The sequence below is a fragment of the Sebastes fasciatus genome, chromosome 11, assembly GCF_043250625.1.
Source record: "Sebastes fasciatus isolate fSebFas1 chromosome 11, fSebFas1.pri, whole genome shotgun sequence".
NCBI classification, from domain to species: domain Eukaryota; kingdom Metazoa; phylum Chordata; class Actinopteri; order Perciformes; family Sebastidae; genus Sebastes; species Sebastes fasciatus.
The window spans coordinates 33,341,045-33,358,894 of record NC_133805.1 but is presented as its reverse complement, the minus strand read 5'-3'; the positions used below and the strand labels follow the sequence as shown (position 1 = coordinate 33,358,894).

At 43.2% G+C, this 17,850-nt stretch overlaps 1 protein-coding gene and 1 long non-coding RNA gene across 2 annotated transcripts in view; both read right to left on the bottom strand.

The window, feature by feature from the left end:
- Positions 1–17,850, bottom strand: part of LOC141777766 (uncharacterized) — a 404,619-nt gene that overhangs the window by 9,957 nt on the left and 376,812 nt on the right. The gene's annotated exons all lie outside the window — the stretch shown is intronic.
- Positions 303–4,055, bottom strand: LOC141777762 (frizzled-8-like). The gene has a single exon (XM_074652307.1). The coding sequence runs from the start codon at positions 3,618–3,620 to the stop codon at positions 1,830–1,832; it is 1,791 nt and encodes a 596-aa protein (XP_074508408.1). The 5' UTR covers positions 3,621–4,055; the 3' UTR covers positions 303–1,829.

The window sequence follows — 17,850 nt, the reverse complement described above, 5'->3', positions numbered from 1 at the left end:
GGATCTGCAACACTGGGGAGGTTATAACATATCACATGAGGTTTAATAAAGCTAACATATCCCATGAGGTTTAATAAAGCTTACATATCCCATGTGGCAAGTAAGAACGTTTAGTTAAAAAAATAAATGAATCAATAAATGTCATAACTCAGCCATTACGCACAAAGATATTGAGATCGTACCTGCGAATTACACCAGTTCACACTTTTTAAAAGCATGCATAACAAAAAAGAAAAAAAAACTGACAGTGTCCAACCTCTTAAAAGTTTTCGCGAGAATGACCAAGACGCACGAGGGAAAAATTCAATAAAAGTTGTTTTATTCTCAAAATAAAATTTTCTATCAAAGTGGAAATTATACATATTTACAATCTCGTAAATTTTCATATACAAATGTACAATATATGTACACCAATAATTATATAAATACACTTTTACGCGCTAATGCAACCCGTATGAGACAGTATATTAAGGCATTGGTTCATGTGAATCCATCTTGCAAGACAAAAAAACAACAGCCAGCCCAGCGATGGCCTCGTTTACAAGCAGAGCAGTCTCATTGTGAATCTTATATGTTTAAGACACAGCGGTTGTTTTACAGTAAGACGAAGAAGAGCCTCAGCTATACCATACTATAACCTGTCGACCAGGGGGATCTTGTCAGCTGCGCGCATTTTCAATTAAGCCCAGATAAGACTCTGCATTCTTCGTGCCAGGTACATTGTTCTGCTGCTGACAGTCTCATTATTTAAAGAGAAGCCATTAGGCGCTCATTAATGTGCTAATTACAACACGCTGATGGACAATCCCAACACAATTAGTCAACCCCCCCCCCCACCAACACCCTCTATTCAAACCCATGGACTTCATTTGGATAAGGCAAGGAAGGAGCACTTTCCATAAGATCTTAAACTTTTAGAAGCACAATGGAGCATAAAATGACCACATTTTTTTTTTTTTAAGTTCACATTAGTGGAGTGCTCGTGACCAAAAGTTACATCTAAAACTGGCAGTTTGGTGACTCAGCTTTAAGTTCCTAGGCGTCCATATTTCTGACTCCCTCTCCTGGTCCCTGCACATCAGTTGTGTCACAAAAAGGCCACAACTGATGAGACTTTATTTTCTGAGGTGTTTAAAGAAACATGGCATGTCCACAAAAACCCTCATCAACTTTTACCGGTCCACAATAGAAAGCATCTTAACTGGATGCATTAACTGGTATGGTTTGGCAACATTACAACACATGACCACAAACTTCTGAGGACAGTGAAACCAGCATCTAAAATGATTGGATCACCGTTACCACAGTTACAGGACATTTACACCACTCGCTGCAGGAAGAAAGCACTTTGTATCATGCAGGACACAAGTCATCCAGCATATATACTCTTTTCTCTTATCTCCCTACAGAGCATTAGAGCTCGGACCTCTCGCCTTAGAGACAGTTTTTACCCTCAGACAGGCGATCAGACTGCTGAACAGAAGCACTGAATGATTGCAGAGCTGTGGATTGTTTTATAGATGTTTTAGGTTGTTTTATAATTTTATTCTCAGGTATTGTCTTATTTATTGTAGTATTTATCAACTCTACTATTTATAGATGTTAAGGGCTGAGAGAGAGAGCCAGGGTAAATGCATTTAATTGCATTTCTCTTTGCATTGTACTTTTAAATGCATACGACAAATAAACTTGAAACTTGAAACTCACTTTGAATATTTTACCCAAAGTCTTTACGCCACTTTGTCCCCCCAAAAAGAGCTGATCCGCGCTGGTTTTTAAGTCTTTAGTGTCAAATGACATAAGCTGCATTTGAGCCCCCCCCTTATTGTTCAAACCCGGGACAGTGGCATCTGTTTGGGGCACGAGACGGAGCTGGCGGTCCCGGACCTCCAGGTGAGTCCCGTGCTGACGTCACTGTACATGGATCCCGCGGACGCTTTACTCCCCCAGCAGCAGCGCGTGCAAAAAGTCCTCCAGGACTCCAAGGTTTTCCCGGACCAGATCCAGGCCCCCGAGGTGATGCCCACCAAGAGACACATAAAGTACTTCAACATGAACACGGCATAGTCCGGCCTCTGCCTGCTCGGGTCCGTCATACACGTGCAGTTGTGCGTAATCTCCCACGTCTGTCTGTTGTGCTGCTCGTAAAAGTAACACGCCACTATAACGGTGGCCGGTACCGTGTACAGAACCGTGAACACTCCGATCCGGATCATCAGCCGCTCCAGCTTGTCCGTCTTGGTGCCCCCTTGCTTGATTACACTCCTGATCCGAAACAGAGACACGAACCCGGCCAGCAGGAACATGGTGCCGATGAACAGGTAGATGACCAGCGGTGCCAACACGAAGCCTCGCAGGTTATCCAAGTTCTGGTTGCCCACGTAGCAGATGCCGGCCACGGAGTCTCCGTCCACGGAGCTCAGAGCCAGAACCGCAATGGACTTCATGCTGGGGATGAGCCAGGCGGCCAGATGGAAGTACTGTGCGTAACCGGCGATGGCCTCGTTGCCCCACTTCATACCAGCGGCTAGGAACCAGGTGAGCGACAGAATCACCCACCAGATGGAGCTGGCCATGCCGAAGAAGTAGACGAGGAGAAACACCACAGTGCAGAGCGCAGGACCGGTGGTCTCGTAGTGGATGTGCTCGGCTCCGTTCTCCCGGTTACACGCCACTTCTTCGTGTCCGGCGATCAGTCTGACGATGTACCCGACGGACACGAACATGTAGCAGGCTGACAGGAAGATGATGGGTCGCTCCGGGTACTTGAATCTCTCCATGTCGATGAGGAAAGTCGCCACGGTCGCGAAGGTGGAGATGAAGCACAGGACGGACCAGAGTCCGATCCAGAAGGCGGTGAAAGTCCTCTCCTCCTGGGTGAAGTACGGGTTGTGGCACGGCACGGCGCAGTTTAGGATCTGGCCCGTCTTGACGCGGTTGTGCAGCGGGTGTCCGTCGGTGGCCACCGGCACCATGGGCGCACGGCAGAAGCATCCCGGTTCACACGGAGAGGACGCGGCCGGTTTGTGCTGCTTCCCTCCGGCGGGGACCCCCCGGCCGTAGCCGCTCTTCTTCCTCGGGTTGTACGGCTTCAAGGGTCGGTTTGTCGGCTTCGCCACCACGGGAGACGCAGCGGTGGTGGTGGTGGTGGTCTGGCTCCGGTTGTAGTCCATGCACAGCGTGTCCTGGTTGCCCTGCTCCGGCAGCAGGTCGCACCTCATCCGGTCCGGCCACGGGAACCCGTACTGCCTCATGAGCGGAGCGCAGCCGGCTTTGGCTCGCTCGCACACGCTCCTGCACGGCGGTAAGGGTTTCTTGTAGTCCTCCAGGCAGATCGGAGTGTACATGCTGCAGAGGAAGAAGCGCAGGTCCGGGGAGCACTTTATCTCCACCAGGGGCCAGAACTGGTGCACCTCCAGGCCGGCTTCGTCCTGCGTGTCGTGGTTGAACTGGTTGGGCATGTAAGTGTAGTTGTAGCCGATGCCTTTGCACAGAGGCACGGAGATCTCCTGGCACTGGAGCTCCTTGGCCGCCATGCAGCGCGTCCCGTGCAGGACGAGGAGGGCGAGCAGCGCGCACCAGCCCGGGAGGATGAGGATGATGCCTCTCCTCCTCTCCATCGTTGTTGTTCTCCTCCGTGCGTCCTCGACAAAACAAAAAAAGTGCCAGCGAACTTGCGCTTTGCAAGTAGGCTGCTAAATGCGGATTAATCCAGGGATGCTGCAGAAGAAGTCATGCTGGAGCGCAGATAGAGTTTGTGATGCTCTGTGTGTGTGGTGTCTATAGTATCCACAACGAGCGCTTTACTTTCACACACAGTCTGGGATACACAGCCCAGTCTTCTCTCTCTCTCTCTCTCTCTCTCTCTCTCTCTTTCTGTCTCTCTTTGTGTCGGTGTTGCTGCACCGTGTCTCTCTGTGCATGCTCCAGCGCTGCTGGGTGCGTTGGGTTTTATACTGGAGGAGGAGAGGACACTCCTCCAGCATGGGCGGGGAGGGAGAAGAAGAAGTCAATCAAGGGTTCCTTCTATAGGTGTTTGTTTAAAATGTTCACCCTGGAGGAAGGGTTAGAATCACTTTGTCTCTGTTTACCCCCCATACACACACACACACACACACACACACACACACACACTGCCCTTTACAAACAAGGAGAGGGGCAGTTCTAATACAATAGAGACATTAGGAAGAAATGTAATTATTATGCAGACAGTGGGGAGTAAACTAACATAAAGTCAACCTATCCAACCTATTAGGCTAGTATAGGATACAGGATGCGCCTGAATGCATCACAGCATCATGATGCAAATTATATGATTTGGGGAAACAAATAAATGCACATTTTTTTAATCTTGGTGGTTGGCTAACAACTGGAGGTCACCCAACTATGCATTTACCACCACGTCATTTGTTATATTAACGATTTCTCTGTCCATATAGAATAGATATTGAGCCATTAATAATTCTCATTTGCTTAAAAATGCAACTTGACAGTGAGAGGAACATTTAAGAAAAGAAGAAAAAAAGATGTATAAAGTAACATTTGGGTATTTAGACATGAGTCAGCCGAATCTACTACAACTCATCTGTGTTTGAAAAAATTAAACATGTTCGTTTGCCAAGACACCATTCTTTATCGAGCCTGATAGACTTGTATTGCAAGTCACACCGGTCTGCTCCTCGCTGTGTTTTTGTGCTCTTACAATTTGAAATGATTAATTCAAGAATATGACAAGAACTGTCCACATGTTTAAATCATGCAAGCAATATGCAAAATCTCTGCATACCCACTGCAAGTCACAGTTACTGCTGTCTGGGTGCAGTCAGGATATAAGCATTGATTACATTTCTTAACTGTTAATGCAGAATACTGCAGCTTGTGTTTGTACTTGATATTAAAACCTTTACTGTGAAAAAAAGTACTTTATTCTGTTTGAAGTTCCCTGTGTCGTCTGTTTTATACTTCCAGTTGTTCTGATGGTTTCATTTATTAAAATGATATTTAAAGGGAATGTACATCCAAGTCAGAGAGTTCAAATGATTCAAAATTTCACCTCAAAGTAAGAAGCATACGTTCAATATTCACTGTTAGGGTGTAAAGTCCATATTCTTATTTGGTCATTTTATTTCATCATCTTCTCCAGAGCTAGTTCTATCTTAGTGAGGACAACATTTTGTTAGCCACAGAATCCTTTAATGGGGGAGACATTACAGGCAAAAACATCGTTTTTCATATACTGGTAAAATTGAGATTTTGGGTTCTTTCAGACTAGTGGAAAGAAAACATCCAAAATACACATTTAGGTGTTTATGTTTTGTCTATTTGTGTCTGTAGAGTTCTCTTAAATTCACCACAATCTAGCATTAGATATTGCCTCATGTGAATATTTAAAAATAACATTTCAGAAAACTTGTAATACAAAAAATAATTGTCTTAATTTAAGTAATCAACTAGGGAAGTTTCATGGTTAAACTTTTTTTCTACCCTATTCACCTGTAATGTCTAATGTAAAATGTATGGCATTTTACAATCCATATCTTTAAAGGCTGTTTTCTCAAAAAGAGATTTTTCTCACTCTGAGTCAGAAATCTCCACTTCACTTACATCCACCAAACTTTCCAGTGTCATTCCTATCTATATTCTGAAGGTTTTTTACAGAGGGGATATTTCATATATCATCCATAGCCTGATTTATAGAACACTTTATTCATAAAAACATGGCAAAAATAGATTTTTTAATGGCTGTTTAAAGTATTATCTGATTTATGGAGTGATAAAAAGAGAGATCCAAAATCCCCTCTGTAAAAACCCTTTGACTCTAATATGTGAACAAAATGATACAAGAATTTTGAACCTCCAATGTTCAGATTGCTGTTCTGGAAATGTATGCAAATTAGCACATATTTAATAAGCTAATGCCTCATTTGCATATTTAAACACATTTTCAGTAAACGTGATTCAAAAAATAATTGTTTTAATGTAAGTAATCAACTGGGGAAGTTTCATGGCAATGTCTATTAGTTATATATATATATTTTTTTAACCCTTGTCACCTGGGTATTTTGGCTGTAATCTTGATAGTTCAATTTGCTGCGACGTTTATGAAAAGCCAATGAATTAATTATTCATCGGCAAATGGTTCGGAAAAGCCACAAGGGAGCACTAGTCTGATACTATCCGTCATGTAGTGAATGACTTCCCGTTTCCTCTGAATCTGACAATGCCTGAACATGTGCGTGTGGCCTCACAGTTGGATGCATGTGTGAAAGAATGAGAGAAAAATTATGTGTGTTTATGAGTGACAGTATGAGAATATGTCTGCATGCAGGAGAAATAGAGGGTGGATGTGTGTGTGTGTGTGTGTGTGTATGTGTGTGGTAAGGGAGGTTAATGTGGTCTTGTTAGCCCACAGCGGGGGGTCGTCCTGGTCTAAAGGGAGGAGGGGCTGTTTGTCTTATTGCTGGTGCCAATGTTTCACTCGGAGCATGCTGTGCTGGCGATTACTGCAACGCACCACTGGGCCCCACAAACAGGACAGTGTGTGTGTGTGTGTGTGTGTGTGTGTGTGTAAACACTTTCAGAGCTCAGCCTAAAGGAAATAAGCTAACATGGGCAGATACAGCATTGTGATAGCACTAATTAAAGTCATTCACACTTCTTATTTGATTCATCGGCTTCAAATGGAGCTGAGACAGTTTGTCAGACAGGCAGCGTGTTTCCAATGCACAGGTTTTTATCAGAACTAATTAGCCCCCAAACTCCAATATTTGCTAAAGGATGCTTGTTTTAGCTCAGTTTGGGGTCTCAGGTGGGGTGGGGTGTATTGTGAAAAGATCATTTTGAGGGTGTTTGGTAAGCTGGTAATCACAAAAAAGTGTTTCTAAATTGAGTTTAAGATAACTTCTTAGCACTCATTGTCTTCTTCTATTTGACAAACAATACTCATCTGGCTGAAAAGTCAGACTTGTCACTTGTTAAGTCAGGTCATCTAAAGCCCCTTTCCCACTGGAGTGATAAACCACTAACATCTGGCTTTTGTCTTTAATGGGAAAGGTTACAATCAGCATACATTCCCAGGACAAATGACTCTGCAGTAGTCATGGGTCTTTATCGGCTCCAGCTCCGATCAGCAGTGATGGAAACATGACACCCGGGTGGACACGCTGATTTTCGTCCCTTTTCTGATACGATGCTTTGTGACGCGCATTGAATTTATATATAATAAATAAAATCAACAGGAATTTGGACAATTATTATAATTTATTAACATACAAAACATACAATTAATATGCTCTCCTCAAAGCCACCAGACTCCAATCAGACAACAGTAAATTTACCTCTCTGATCGTCGAAAAACACACAGTTCATTCAAACTCGACAGAAACAAAATAAAACTCATCAGAACCGTCTTTGTTAGTCTTTCCACTGTTCCAACATTCACCTTGTTGGAGAGTTTGATAGAGAGACTGAATAAGTAACGGATATAAAAAAGAAGTAACCACTGTAACATTTTCACTGTTTACTAACCCTGCTTCCAGTGCCGGCCGGCGCGTCTGTGATGTTGAATGTTACACAGTAGAAAAAAAGTAGAAAGGCCAATGCAACGGCACGGCGTACTCGCAATGGGAAAGGAGACTATCGCCTATTTTAACGCGTTTTCCCTTGTTTAAAAAAACCTGCATATACGTGCTAATTTTGGTGGAAAAAGGGTATATAACTCCCCATGCCACACATTTATCTATAAAACTTTAATGTACCACTCATTCCTCTACTCCTTTTAGTACACTTAAGCTTATTTTAGTGCTTACAGTTATCTCTTCTAAGTGCTCACGGGTGCTTTGAACCGACATCCTGTCATCTTCTGGGCAGCCCCTATTATCACCCTGCCAAACTTCTGTACAACTATCACACAGTAACCAACCCATCAAACCATCACCATCATGTTCACTGCTTAGTATATAATGAACACGTACACTTATACAATTTTGTACAATGACTGTATTTTTAAGATAAAGCTGCAGGCGACTTTGCATTCTGATGGTTCCAAATAGCATGGATGGAGGGATTATAAATTTTGAGTCATAACTTCTTGAGCACATGGGATCATTCACATATGTTAGCAGAATACAATTTGGGTAAAGAGTCTTTACAGCACTTATTAGCGTGGAGAGGAGGTTGTGTTGCTCTGGCTCTATCTATCTGGCGTAGAGAGAAGGTCGTGTTGCATTGGCTCTACCTGTTTGGTGTGGAGAGGAGGTTGTCTTGCTCTGGCTCTACCTGTTTGGCGTGGAGAGGAGGTTGTGTTGCACTGGCTCTACCTGTTTGGCGTGGAGAGGTGGTCGTGTTGCTCTGACTCTACCTGTTTGGCTTGGAGAGGAGGTCGTGATGCTCTGGCTCTACCTATCTGGCGTTGAGAGGAGGTCATGTTGCACTGGCTCTACTTATTTGGCATGGAGAGAGGACGTGTTGCTCTGGCTCTACCTGTTTGGCGTGGAGAGGAGGTCGTGTTGCTCTGGCTCTATCTGGTTGGCGTGGAGAGGAGGTTGTTTTGCTCTGGCTCTACCTATCTGATGTGGAGAGGAGGTCATGTTGCTCTGGTTCTATCTGGTTGGCGTGGAGAGGAGGTTGTGTTGCTCTGGCTCTACCTGTTTGGCGTGGAGAGGAAGTCGTGTTGCTCTGACTCTATCTGGTTAGCGTGGAGAGGAGGTTGTGTTGCTCTGGCTCTACCTGTTTGGCGTGGAGAGGAGGTCGTGTTGCTCTGGCTCTATCTGGTTGGCGTGGAGAGGAGGTTGTTTTGCTCTGGCTCTACCTATCTGGTGTGGAGAGGAGGTCATGTTGCTCTGGTTCTATCTGGTTGGCGGGGAGAGGAGGTTGTGTTGCTCTGGCTCTACCTGTTTGGCGTGGAGAGGAGGTCGTGTTGCTCTGACTCTATCTGGTTAGCGTGGAGAGGAGGTTGTGTTGCTCTGGCTCTACCTGTTTGGTGTGGAAAGGAGGTCGTGTTGCTCTGGCTCCATCTGGTTGGTGTGGAAAGGAGTTCGTGTTGCTCTGGCTCTATCTGGTTGGCGTGGAGAGGAGGTTGTGTTGCTCTGGCTCTATCTGGTTGGCGTGGAGAGGAGGTTATGTTGCTCTGGCTCTACCTGTTTGGCGTGGAGAGGAGGTCGTGTTGCTTGAAGAAGTAATCCCTTTTAACTATATAAAAATGTGATAAACAACGATAAAAGTATTAATCCTATAACTTTGTTTTTACTATTGAAACAGCATATATTCCTAGTGCAGCTGTATAGACCCCAGTGCTGTAATACTCACACTGGCCGCTGTAACTCACAGCTCTAATGACGTAACGCAAACGAACTTCAAGTCGCATCATAGCTGTGTAGAAAAAGATGCCACCCCAAAAGGCCCAAAAAAGGACATCTCTAACTTAACGGATGGCAGAAGAGGACGAGTTTATGCTGATTTGTAGGCTAGTTTGACGGCGACCAGTAGAAGTGGAGAACGTAAATTTCATGATGACAAGATAAGAAGGATGTGTCCTTTGGTTCAAGTATATACCCATATGATGTTAAGCTAGCGGTCAGTCGTGTTCCGGATCGGCTCGGGTTTGATTGTGTTTTGTCTTCTGATTTTTAAAACACAATAAAACTCTATTTTTCTTGCAACATACTTGTACAGCATCAAGTGATTCATTTGAGTAACCTGTGTTGACTTTCTGACACTATTAGGATTGAACATTGAATTACATTGAGCTGTGATCTCAGCCGTCTAGGCCCAAGGCCTGAGATTTCCAGATTCAACATGCTCTGGCTCTATCTGGTTGGCGTGGAGAGGAGGTCGTGTTGCTCTTGCTCTATCTGGTTGGCGTGGAGAGGAGGTTGTGTTGCTCTGGCTCTACCTGTTTGGCGTGGAGAGGAGGTCGTGTTGCTCTGGCTCTACCTGTTTGGCGTGGAGAGGAGGTCGTGTTGCTCTGGCTCTATCTGGTTGGCGTGGAGAGGAGGTCATGTTGCTCTTGCTCTATCTGGTTGGCGTGGAGAGGAGGTCGTGTTGCTCTGGCTCTACCTGTTTGGCGTGGAGAGGAGGTCGTGTTGCTCTGGCTCTATCTGTTTGGCAACGCCTGGAAGCTGCTTGACATCCTCCTGGATCCACATTCTCACATATGTTCACATTATATGTATTATTTTTTGTCATATGTATTGTCTATGTTGTCTTTTCATAATGCTTTTACTCTGTACACACGACATCTATTGCACGTCTGTCCGTCCTGGAAGGGGGATTCCTCCTCTGTTGCTCTTCCTGAGGTTTCTTCCAGTTTTTTCCCTGTTAAAAGGTTTTTTTTGGTTAAGTTTTTCCTTATCTGATGAGAGGGTCATACTGTAAAGGACAGAGGGAGTCGTATGTTGTACAGATTGTAAAGCCCTCTGAGGCAAATTTGTGGTTTTGGACTATACAAATAAAATTGACTATTACAACATGTTCTCAGTTACTCATTTGTCATTTTGTTTTTTTGTTTTTTGTCTTTTTACATAAAAATCTTGCATTGTACAGCTTTAAAGCTCACGTCGTCACCATCTTTCAGCATGTAGTTTTACTTTCATTACCAGTCGTCTTTTTGTCAGAACAGGTGGAACATTTTTCTCATGGTGGAACGAGACTCTCAGACATTCCCATGCTCATGCAGAGACTTTTTGGGTCTGATCCAGATGCCTCACGCTGGGCCAGCCATCTCCAGCCGAGCTGTGAACCGCAGGTGAAAGTCGAAGGAAACAGGTGCCTCCTCCTCCCACTGCGGCGAACTGAATAGCAGACTGAGCATCGGTTACACCAATCGCTGTCTGTCAGAGTGGAACCCGTATTGATTAACAAGGCTGATAGACTCGGCGGCCCCAGCCACCAACTGTCGACTACGCCTCCCGCCTTCTGTGTGCAACAGCGATAGTGGGTTTAGGGTTACGCGCTGGCCCCCTGCATACCAAATTTAAAGGGGGGGAAATGGAATTACTGCATCTGTTTAGAAGTCAATTTCTGCATTCTCCGGGCTGCCCACCCCATCACTCCTTTATCTAACCACCCTTCTTGCCTCTCGCTTTCCCCCCCGATTCTCCCAGGGCTCTCAAAGTTCACGACGGCAAAGGAAAAGGCGAGGGCGGAGGGGGGGTTTCTCACAGAGTTACTGAGGCGTGCTGTGAAACTCTGAAATGTTTGTCTTTGTAACCTCCTCATGGGAAGTTTGGCCTTGTGATACTCTCAAACCACCCGTCCTATAACATAACGTGCTACATTTGAGTGGATTAACTTGGTGTTGATTACCGTTGAGCTTGTGCCATGGTGGGGTACACACAACCCAAAATATATCCAGCCTCTAGAGCTGTAAAGTAAAAGTTTATTGGGAACACAGATTTTATTGCTGCACAGATTTGGTTGTTTCTTGATGTGTGTCATTGTGGTTGATTCATGTCAACTCATCAGGATATGATGTCTTATTTCCCACCCAAAAAGCAACAATTTTAATGACTTCCTCTTCCTCCGGTGTATGCATATGGCACTAAATGGTCTAATGCTGCAGGTGTGTGTTGCTGGCTGGTAGAAATGCCACCATTCTCTCATCTTTCTATAATGATAGTTCACCTGCTGGAAGTTAGTGGAAGGAAGTAGAGACTGTCGGAGAAAAAGGAGGAAGTGAGGTTACGTAGTAACTAGACTTTCACCTAGGAGACCAGTGTTCGTATCCTGTGTGAAACCAAAAATCACTGTTGACTTATTTATGTTCCGTAACATTACGTAACATAGCCTTATTTACTACGTATCAAATCTACTTATTTAACCAACCACGATCTTAACCAAGTTGTTTCCTGTGAATATGGAAGGGTATTTTGAAAAGGCCGTGTATGCATATAACAAGCAGAAATTGACACATGGAAAACTGACGCTAGAGGGGTACCTATAGAGCAGGGGTGCCCAATACGTCGATCGCGATCTACCGGTCGATCGCGATCTACCGGTCGATCGCGAAGGTAGTGTGGGTAGATCGCATGGCATTTATAAAAAAAAAAAAAAAAATTTTTAATTTTTTTTTAAAATAGACGTCAGCCAACAAATTGCAACACTGTTTCACCTGAACTCATCTGGAGTGGAGGATGAGATTTTGACACTACAAGCTGACATTCAGCTTAAGTCCAGGGCTCATGGACAGTTCTGGAACTTACTCACAGAGGAAAAGTACCTCAACATGAGAAAATGTGCTACCTGCATTATTCGGCTCCACTTATTTATGCGAGTCAGCCTTTTCCCACATGAAGATTATTAAATCCAAATACCATTCCACCTTGACTGATGATCATTTGGAAGTGTGCTTGAGGCTGGCTATCAGCAGCTACTGTCCGGACTATGCATCCCTGGCTGATTCCATTCAGTGCAAGTCATCAGAGTAAGGTAATGACAAAAAATTTACAGAGTTATATTGTACAATATGGGTTCATGCAGTTATGCAAGGTACACCAACATATATTGTACATATAAAGAATACTCAATATATTTATAAATAAATATATGTTTTGCATTTTTATAGTAGGTAGATCATTTTGACTTGGTCATTTTATAAGTAGCTCGCATGCTGAAAAAGTGTGGGCACCCCTGCTATAGAGCGTCATAGTTTGAAGCGTAGCGCTACTGACCAAGCTGCCGTATTTAACGAGCTGGGAGTGAGAACGTGCTGCAGCAGAACCGACCTGATCTCGTGTGTCATTTAACCCCATGTCATCACTGTGAACCGGTTATGTTTAGGCAACAAAGCTACGGTAACAGCCACAGTTAGGTTTAGGTAACAAAACCAATTAGTTAGGATTACGAAAAACATCATGGTTGGGTTTAAAGTACGTACGTAAACAACGTAACATAAGTACGGAAAACACGTCACAAACGTCTCCAACGTAACTTCAAAATAACTCAACAACACTTTGGGACACGAACACCGGTCTCCTGTGTTTGTTGGACCCATCCACCTCCCCTCTCACCCACTGTAAGCGGTCTTTTTCATGTTTTATTCTACATCACTAGCTCTGAGCGTATCATATTCATGCAGATGCATTTAGATTGCAGTCAGTACAGACTACATGGCGTGAAATGACACGCCCAAAGCTAGAACGGTGTTGTGATTGCACGCAAAATGACTTACTAATTGTCGTATCATTCTTACGCCATTTGGTGAGGCAGAACGTATGACCTTGCTTTAAGTACTATCACCTTCTCTTAACACAACAAAACAAGTCTTGATTCTCCCAGTGCCTCATTCTGCAGTTGCTAATAACCAACCTGACCCAGTTTCATTGAACCCCACAACTCCTCCTGAATATCTCTCTGAAGTTGGCAATTAAATACATATTTAAATAAAGTGTCGCCTCGCTCCCCAGGGTAATATACTTGATTTAAAACTTCATGTGTGTATCGGAGAAGAGGCCCGAGCGTAATTAGATCTGATGTATGACTCCAAGATAAGACGTGGAGGCCCCCCCTGACTTCTGAAGATGTTTACTTTCTTTAAGTTTGGACGCAGTCTTTCAGACGCCACCCTTGATCTCCGAGGGAACGTTGCTGTCACTGAGTTCTCACTGGCCGGATAAATAATCAGCGTATAAATAACTATACGGAGAGTTTCAGAAAATCTATGCATTCACTTTGGGAAAAATATGCAATGATTTCATAGCACAGACGATCCAGAATTTGAAAACGTCATTTTGGCTTCTAACTACAACACTGATTTATGAGTACTCAGCTTTTCCCGGCCAGAAATCTGACTGACATGTTTTTTAAACTGCTGATATTTCCATGAAATTATTTTTTTAAATATTTTTTCACGAGGAGACAATGAAGGAGAAACTTAGGTTAACTTTGTCAGCAGTTTGCTGAATGTGTTTTTTAACTTCTGAGTGTGTTATTATGGAGTGGAAGTCTTTAATTCTCTGGCCACAACCAGAGGAAATTTAACTTCCGGCTCATGTGTGTTCATTTGTCGCTCCTGGTCAGTGATGGATGAAGGATTCCTCCCTTCCTTCCTTCCACAGGTTAGATTCCTCCGCAGTTAGCCGTGTGTTTACTTAAAGACCGACTACTAATCAGCCTGAGGTGGGATGTGGGGCTTAAAGCAGTCACCCTTAACAGCATGCGCACGCTCACACACACACACACACACACACACACACACACACACACACACACACACACACACACACACACACACACACACACACACACAGACAGTGTCCCTCTGTTGACAGAGTGTGTGTATTGTATTGGCTCACCTTCCTTCCGCTCATTAACCAGTGCAAACAGTGACACAAAACCCTCCCATCCAATCAGTCTACTGCTGGGCAGGATCATGACAGCCAGGTCTGTTAACCAACCTCCTGAGACCAAACACACAGACACACACACGCACACACACACACACACACACACACACACACACACACACACACACACACACACACACACACACACACACACACACACACACACACACACACACACGAACACACACACACAGAGCTAAGAGGTCTAAATTATAAAATAGGCTTATACTGTATGTTGCGAAGATCCCCCAGAACTAACACTAACATCCAGTTGGACAAATATTTGTTGAAGGAAGAGCTAATCTCTCTGGTTCATTTTAACAAATGACCATAGTGTGTGTGTGTGTGTTGATAGTAATACAGACAATAGAAAGGTAATAATATCATGAAGCCTGCCACGTGGTCACTAAATAAAAAATTTAACTTGGGGGTCAAGGGGCCCCAAGATGCATTTTCAAGGGTACTACAAAAATATATTTCTATAATACAAAAGCATTTTTTTCTAAGGTGCACAGATGAAAGTATCAAAGATGTTTGATAACCATCCAGTGAGGTAAATTTCTGCCTACATCCCTTTATCGTAGATTACGGTATTCATCTGAAAATGTCGCTCCAGGAGAATACAACCTAGCTCCCCATTACCATTCCCCATAATCTCAATCTACAGGCCATGAAGATTTGAACTATTTTTTTCTTCATAATTACCAGAAAATCTCCACTCATATAAATCACATTTTCTTTTCATTTTTCTTCTCTTCAGAGAAATAAATGTACTTTGGTTACTAATTTCAAAAGAAAAAACAATGAGGGAGAAGAAAAATGCAATACAAATAATAATTGTAATCCTGGTCATGAGGATAACAATATTATTTAAAAAAAAATAACAATAATAAAAAAAGAGAAGAAAGAAGAGATGAATAAGCCGGCCACCTTGACGACAAACAGACACAACAGAATACTCAAGAGTAGAAAAGGACATGTACATATGTAGGCAGACAACCAACAACAACAACAACTAAAGAAAAGATAGAGAGAAAAGCCGAGCTGACAGACATAGAGCAGAGACAAAAATAAAGCTCTGTTTTTACCTACCCACCCTCCCACCATAAGTGGTCTTTCTCGCTTTCTATACTACGTCACTAACTCTTACCATAACATTTATACGCGGATGCGTTTATTTTGCAGCCAGTACAGGATACATGGCATAACAAATGACACGCAGAAATCAAGAAAGGCGTACTTATTGCACGCTAAAAGCCTTGTGCATTATCGTGGCATTTGTACGCCTTTTGCTAAATCTCATCGCGAAAAATGAAACTATTAATATATCATAATGATGTTTTGTTTTTTTAATGATTTGAGCACTGCAAAACAAATTCAAAAAACAAATAGTAGAATATCAGTTGTACAGATCTGATAAAAACTATCTGCATGGCTAGTTATCGCTGGGTGTTTAAAATTAAACAAAATGAATGAAGAGGTTGTTTGGCAGTGGGACACTTTCAAAGGGATGATGAGCAATGCTATAAGCAGGTGGAGTATTAATTATTAATTAAAAACCTCAAAACAAATCCTGCAAATTTCAAGAAAAATAACTTAAAGTGACCGAAGTGAAAAGCTTCACAGCAAACTGCCACCCACTCCGCTTCAGACCAGTAACTGACATTTGATTTTCTCAGCCTCACTTGAACTGGAACCTACCATCTGCTCAGGTGTGCATGGGGTGACTTATACGTACACGTGCAAGGGTTCAAAAAATATACAATAAGTAATAAAACAGTAACTCAACATACTTAGTTATTACTGACGCCTGAATTCAGCTATGGACATACACAAGCACACACAAGTGCATCGACTTTAACTGTAATTTGCTGCAGAACAGTTTCACCCATCCTTCCACTACTTCAGAGTGCCCAGTCACTCACTGCTTGGAGCTAATCACGCACATCTGATTTCAATATCAGTGAATGTGCAAATGGTTTGCATCCAAATCACGATCCTTTAACAGATCACAACCCTATGGTACACAAATAAAACTACTGAACATAAAGGGGAAATTCCAGTTTCATACAATTTGGGTCATACTGTTGTAGTTTAGACCATCATTTCTGTCTCTAAGACATTGTACTCATTGGGTTAATTGCTGAGATCGAGATACACAGACAATCAGACAAGTTTTAAACAAACACCTGGTTAGCCAAACACCTGGGAAACGCCTGATCAAAGAGCTGATTGGCTCTTAGTTTTGACAGCGAACACCACGTGTTGTAGAAAATCCTAACTTTCTGTGTGATTGTAATATTTAAAACTAAATTGTTGCTATTAGTCTCATGTTGGGCAATGCAGGTTGCATCTGTTAACAAACTCATCTTGTGTGGTTGATGATAATTATAATAATGAAGGTTATTTATATAGCACTTTTCAAAATGAGTGCTCATTACAAAGTGCTTTACAAGGTGGACATAAAAATAATAAAGGATAGAATCCAATGCCAGATACATGCGCATTTCCACATATATCTACAAATAAATGTAAATAAATCCCAATATGGCTGCACGGTGGTGCAGTTGTTAGCACTGATGGTTAGCAAGAGGGTCGCAGGTTCGAATCCGGCTTGGGGTCCTTCTGTGTGGAGTTTACATGCTCTGTTATCTTACAGATAATGGATGGATGGAAATCCCGACGTGCAAACTACAAGTAGTGCAAACTACAAGTAGCCTACAGATTAGATCTAACAGGATGTCACTTTTCCTGTGACTTCCTGTAAATTCGTTGAAGGCTGCTGGAAACGGCTGGAAACTGTCCGTTTTGACCACAGCTTTTTGTCTCCGCCCCCTGCTGCTGCCGCCTGATCTCGTCTACTTTCCAGGCGAGGCACAGTTCATCTCGAATCTTCATCATCTCGAGCCTATTGGCCCAATCCCAATGTCCCCCCCTAAGGCCTTAAGCCCTGAACCTTCAGGGACTTGACTGACATATCACGTTACCTTGACGATGCCAATTGTGGGTTTTTATTTAACGTTTTTTTACTGCCTATTTAAACGTCTTCCTGGCTCTTGCCTTACGAGACTAGAGGTTACTGTCAAATGATCAATTTACTTGTTTTTCTCAAACTTCATGAATACACCACGGGGCTTCCCCTGGTAACTGTGGTAACCATGTGTTTAACGTCACAACGCTATGAATTGTGGGTGATTCCCTCAGGCAAAGTCTGCAGAAAAGCGGACTTAAAGAAAGTGTTCATAAAGGGCTCAAAATGTCTGCGAGAGAGCTCCTCAAGGACTTGATGATTTGACAGTGGGACAGCCCTAAACCCTCACAGACTTTGCGGGAACGCGCTCCAAAGTCTGTGAGTCTGTGAGTGTGGAGATTGGGATTGGGCCAATGTTCTAATCATCCATCACAGAAGATTTAACTTTGACCTTTGGTGCTTGCCGTAGTTGTTCTCGCTCACCCGTGCTCTATTATTAACATTTCAACGTTTTCACTTTCGATTTTCCCTCAAACT

Coding starts and splice junctions, on each gene's coding strand:
- LOC141777762 (XM_074652307.1), bottom strand. CDS start 3,620: ATGGAGAGGAGGAGAGGCATCATCCTCATCCTCCCGGGCTGGTGCGCG.